Source organism: Canis lupus, chromosome 25, assembly GCF_048164855.1.
Source record: "Canis lupus baileyi chromosome 25, mCanLup2.hap1, whole genome shotgun sequence".
Taxonomy (NCBI): Eukaryota; Metazoa; Chordata; class Mammalia; order Carnivora; family Canidae; genus Canis; species Canis lupus.
In genome coordinates, this window is record NC_132862.1 from 1,772,808 (window position 1) to 1,778,295 (window position 5,488).

Below are 5,488 nucleotides of genomic sequence, written 5' to 3' on the forward strand. Positions count from 1 at the left end.
CCAGGGCATGACCTTGGAGGCCCAGGATCAAGTCCCACGTCGGGCTCCCTGCATGGAGCCTGCTTCTCCCTCTGCCTGTGTCTCTGCCTCCCTCTCTCTGTGTCTCTCATGAATAAATAAATAAAATCTTAAAACGCGCGCGCACACACACACACACACACAAAACTGAATTGTTCTCTGATAGCTGATGAGTAGCCAGGGTTAAGAACCTCTGCAGCAAAAAAAAAAAAAAAGAACCTCTGTAGCAGATATGAAAACTTATGCTAAAGACCTATATCTATTCATTGAAGGGAAGACAGTAAAGATGCGTTCCAGTAGTCTGAACCAATTCTAAAGGTTCTCAGTTAAGAAACAAAGGGACAGGGTAGCCCCGGTGGCTCAGCAGTTTAGCGCCACCTTCAGCCCAGGGTGTTATCCTAGAGTCCCGGGATCAAGTCCCACGTCGGGCTCCCTGCATGGAGCCTGCTTCTCCCTCTGCCTGTGTCTCTGCCTCTCTCTCTCCCCCTGTGTTTCTCATGAATAAATAAATAAAATCCTTTTAAAAAAAGGGACATAGGGTGTCTTCCTCACTGATACTCTGGTTCCTTTCTATAAAACTGATATGCTTTGGAGGGTCTATGGAAGGGCAGCAAAAGTAGTAGAATGTGCTGGGCCCAACCAAGGTAATGGCACAGATGAACAGAGACCAGGAAAAAAAAAGCTTTATTTGGGCTGAGAGCTGGAGAATGAGAAGGCCCTGAGCCAGCCTACTGAGGCTAAGAAGTGAGATTAGATTCCAAACCGGCAGGTAGAGCTTATGAACCAAATGGACTCCACCTCCCAGCAGGCTTACAGTTAGTACAATCAGTAGAGGCTGGTGGGAAATCTATTTGCCACTAAATCACCAAAGTATGCCAGCCACCATTACAAAACGGCACAGTTTCTTTTCTTCCATAATTAAATTTCCACAACCCCTCCCAACTACAAGTATTACAAAAGAAAGTTAAAAAAAAAAATCTCATTTTACAGATCTTAAACTCATCTTCAGCATTTAGCTCAAAGGTCTCATCAGCCTCAAAAACATAGTTCTCCTGCTAAGCTCATCAGCTAAAAGGTCTTTTCAAGTAGTTAGAAGATGGTCTTTGCTAGCCCATGGCAATTCATTGGCCCATTTTCCCTAGCCAGTTAGGGCTGAACAGCAGAGTAAGGCTCAGAGTGGGGGGTAAGGGAGAAGGGGTACAAGGGCTAATTTTCCCCCGTACAAGATGCCATTTGAAGCTTGATGGGAGAGCAGAACTGGAGAGGCTTGAGGGAAGGGTCCAGACCCTGCATTCAGTCAGAGTCACTGCTGGAAGAGGAGGAGGAGGAGGAGGAATGCTGTAAGGGGAAAGGAGACAGCATCAGATGCAATGACCTTTGATCACTCCATGGGACATTCTTTGGTGCTCCACCCCTCCACCCAAGCACCCTTTGCTTCCTAAGAAGGTCAGGAGTCTTGAAACAGTCCCTTAAACAGCAAAAGCAAAAAGCAGTAGAATGTGGTGGGCCCAACGGTGACACACAGGAATGGATTAAACCTTCCTAAATCAGTGCACAGAACTTAATACTGCATTTGGAGCATGTTTCCAACTTTCTTTACCCAAGTCAGTGCATAGGCAAGGAAATAAATTATAGGAACTAGTGTAGTATAGTGCTAGGAGACAGCTGCTATCTTGCAAATGCTTACTGATTGGCTGCATGGAAAGTTCATGTAGCAGGGGGTCTAAGACAAGGGAGCAGAAACAGCCTCTGTGGGATCCCTGGGTGGCGCAGCGGTTTGGCGCCTGCCTTTGGCCCAGGGCGCGATCCTGGAGACCCAGGATCGAATCCCACATCGGGCTCCCGGTGCATGGAGCCTGCTTCTCCCTCTGCCTGTGTCTCTGCCTCTCTCTCTCTCTCTGTGACTATCATAAATAAATTAAAAAAAAAAAAAAAAAAAAAAGAAACAGCCTCTGTGTGCCTGTCTAGCTTTACTTTTTCCTAAGCCCCAAATGGGAGAAAGTGAGGAAGGAGGGGAGAGTACTAGTCAAGGTTCTTTACTTGCACACCCCCAACAACTGTCACCAAACACATTTTTTCATCTCTGCAGGGCAATTTCTACCCCCATTCAACCTCATATCTTTCCTTCTCCTGCAATTCCTACCAAAGATCCGGAAAGGGGTAGTGCCCAAAGCCCTAAGGCAAATAAACACTGGGCACTAAAATGTAAATTAAGGCCTCCTCAAGATCCAGGAAGATCCAGGTGGGTTCGGTCCTTCCAGGGTTGTCCTGAGAGCTACTTGGTTCGGTCCTTCCAGGGTTGTCCTGAGAGCTACTTGTTAGTTAACGCTCTTCTAGAATGAAGATACTAGCTGAGGGCTAGCATCTCTGGGGCTGAGCATGAAATTTAGGTTTTGTTTGAGGCTGAGTCACTGAGAGTCCTGCTGGGTGGTAGGACAAAAAGGCCCCTGTGATAATTAACACAGCACCTCCAGAACACTGAAGGTGGGGGTGTCTGACTTGCTAAACCAAGCGTCTGGGGATGGGGGTGGAGCAAAAGTTCTGGGAGACAGAGACAGGAAGGGCTTTGGATTCTGTTCTGTATTCTATGGCTCAGCTTAGCCTCTCCTCGATAGAAGGCCCGATTTGCCTAGTATTTCAAGATTACCAGATTCTTACCAGTGGAAATACTTTACAAAGAAGAACCGTCGACCAGAGCCACACAATGGCTGCTTCATGTCCTCAGACTGCAAATCCCCCCATGCCTCTGTGGTGGGCACCCCTTCCTAGCCAAGCTCCAGGGGGCACTGACCTTGCCATGCTTGTGGTGTTTGTGCGTCTTTTTATGAGCTTTCTTCATTTTCTTCCGCATCTTCTTGTCCATCACCATTCCCGGTCCCCCCATGCCAGGTGGCAAGGGATTCACAAGAGGCGTGCCAGGAACAGGTGGTGGGTAGGGAGGTGGGTAGGGACCCGTGGGTTGGCATCCGGGGTACCCTGGTTGTGGCGCAGGATAAGGGGGCCCGCCAGGGGGAAAAGCTGGATTCCCCTGGGGAGCCCCTGGGGGAGTTGGATAGGGGCCCGGGGGGTAGGCGGGATTCACAGGTGGCGGATGGGCAGGATTGGCACCTCCAGGGTACGCGACGTTAGGGGGATATGGATGAGGCCCTGGCTGTCCTGGTGGAAGAAGCAAAGAATAAGTTAGGATTCCAAGAGCTCAGAGCCTCTGACGATAAACAGGGGCAAAAAGAAGGGGGTTCCGTTTCTCACTCACTACTTACAGGGAAATGCAAAGGCGGGGGAGCAGGTGGGGCGGCGGGGAGGCAAAGCCGGCGGGCAGAGGGAAGGCGAGGGCGGCGGCAGGGGTGGGGAGGGAGGGAGACGGTGACTCGGGACCGACGAGCGCAGGGTCAGCCGAGGAGGAGCGAGGACCGCTTCTGTGCGCGAGGGGGGCGGAGAAAGCGACAGAAACTCCCCGTGCCCGGCTCCTCTGAAAAGCGGTTGCGGCCGAGCCCCCGAGCACCTACCGGCATTGGGATTCCACATGTTCGGGGCCTCCCTGCAGCCTGAGGAGGAAGAAACCAAGGCGAAAAGCTGATGGTGCGGGTGGGGGGGGGGGAGGGGGGTTAGAGACCCAGCCCGGAGCAGCGCCTCCCGGACTCGCGGAACCGCCTCGACCTCCGCAGGCTTCCTTCCCCACCGTCCCTGCGCTCAGCACCTGCTTCCTGCTGCCCCCAGGCCCGGGGCGCCCTCCCCGCGCCTCCACCTTCCACCACCTCGGGCTCCGCGGGACAGCGCCCACGTCCGCGACCTCCGGGCCCGCTCTCCCCTCCCCTCCCCTCCCCTCTTCGCCCCTTCCCCTCCCATCCTCCCCTCCTCCGCGACCTCGGGGTCCGCTCCCCTCCCCCCCTTCCCCTACCCCCTCGGCGACCTCGGGGTCCGCTCCTCCCTCCCCCTCCCCCCCCGCGACCTCCGACCCCGCTCCCCCCTCCCCTCCCCTCCTCTCCTCCCCCCCTCCGCGACCTCTGGGCCCGCTCTCCCCTCCCCTCCCCTCCCCTCTTCGCCCCTTCCCCTCCCATCCTCCCCTCCTCCGCGACCTCGGGGTCCGCTCCCCTCCCCCCCTTCCCCTACCCCCTCGGCGACCTCGGGGTCCGCTCCTCCCTCCCCCCCTCCCCCCTCCCCCCCCCGCGACCTCCGACCCCGCTCCCCCCTCCCCTCCCCTCCTCTCCTCCCCCCCTCCGCGACCTCTGGGCCCGCTCTCCCCTCCCCTCCCCTCCCCTCTTCGCCCCTTCCCCTCCCATCCTCCCCTCCTCCGCGACCTCGGGGTCCGCTCCCCTCCCCCCCTTCCCCTACCCCCTCGGCGACCTCGGGGTCCGCTCCTCCCTCCCCCCTCCCCCTCCCCCCCCCCCCCCCGCGACCTCCGACCCCGCTCCCCCCTCCCCTCCCCTCCTCCCCCCCTCCGCGACCTCTGGGCCCGCTCTCCCCTCCCCTCCCCTCCCCTCTTCGCCCCTTCCCCTCCCATCCTCCCTCCTCCGCGACCTCGGGGTCCGCTCCCTCCTCCCCCTTCCCCTACCCCCTCCGCGACCTCGGGGTCCGCTCCTCCCTCCCCTCCTCCCCCCTTCCCCTCCCCTCCTCCCCCTTCCCCTACCCCCTCCGCGACCTCGGGGTCCGCTCCTCCCTCCCCTCCTTCCCCCTCCGCGACCTCCGGGTCCGCTCCCCCCCTCCCCTGCCGGGGCTGAGCCCGGAAGACTTTCCTCACCCACCGCTACGGAAGGATCTTAAACAACTTCACCGCCCTCAGCCCGGGCAGGCGGAGGGAGGCAGGACCCTCACCCCCAGGGCCACGGGAAGGAGCCGGAGAAGGCGTCCAGGGAAGAGCCTCCACCGCTGTCTTACGGAGACACACCCCCCTTCCACAGCCCACAGGGCAAGTGGAGAGCCTGGCTCCCGGCTGCCAAGGATCCCTGACCTGGGGACGAGGAAAGGAGGAAACTGGGGAACCCAGACGCCCAGTCACCTTTACACCACCTCCCGGGCGGGACTCCTCCGCGGCTCTCACTTCCTGGCCCCCGCCCCCCGCTCCCCGACCTGGGCTTCAGCGCCCGCCCCCGCCCCCGCCCCCGCCCCCGCCTGGTTGGCGAGCGCTTGGCCCGTCCGCGTCGTGATTGGAGAACACAGCCGTCAATCACTCTGGCAGGCGGGGCTGGAGGCCGGCGGCGGCCCCGGGGGCGGAGCGCGGCCCCGGAGGGCGCAGAGGAGTGGGCGGGCCGGAAGCGCCGGGGGCGGGGCCAAGGCGGGCCTCGGAGGGGCGGGGCCGGCTTGTGGGCGGAGGCCCGGGGAGGCCCGGAGGACTCTGCACCGGGGCCCTTTGAGCTCCTCGGGCGGTGGGTGCGACGCCTGGAGAGGTGACCGAGGCGGTGCCAAGGTCCTTGCAGAGCGCCTAAGAGACGGCGGAGAGCTGCCGGGTCTCAGCCCCACGCCTCGGTTTCGC

The 5,488-nt window shown here is 59.3% G+C and overlaps 1 protein-coding gene across 7 annotated transcripts; it reads right to left on the reverse strand.

Annotated features, from left to right (window-relative positions):
• Positions 1 to 685: 685 nt before the first annotated feature.
• PRR13 (proline rich 13) lies at positions 686 to 5,104 on the reverse strand. Of its 7 annotated transcripts, none has more exons than XM_072797749.1 (4): positions 5,015 to 5,104; positions 3,525 to 3,563; positions 2,810 to 3,174; positions 686 to 1,356 (listed from the first exon to the last, which is right to left on the reverse strand). In XM_072797749.1, the coding sequence occupies exons 2-4, from the start codon at positions 3,541 to 3,543 to the stop codon at positions 1,312 to 1,314; spliced, it is 429 nt and encodes a 142-aa protein (XP_072653850.1). In that variant the 5' UTR covers positions 3,544 to 3,563; positions 5,015 to 5,104; the 3' UTR covers positions 686 to 1,311. The 7 variants fall into 7 exon arrangements, with proteins under 7 accessions (XP_072653850.1, XP_072653851.1, XP_072653855.1 ...); XM_072797750.1 differs by having other exon boundaries at positions 4,967 to 5,089; XM_072797754.1 differs by having other exon boundaries at positions 3,525 to 3,591; positions 5,015 to 5,087.
• Between the last annotated feature and the right edge of the window lie 384 nt (positions 5,105 to 5,488).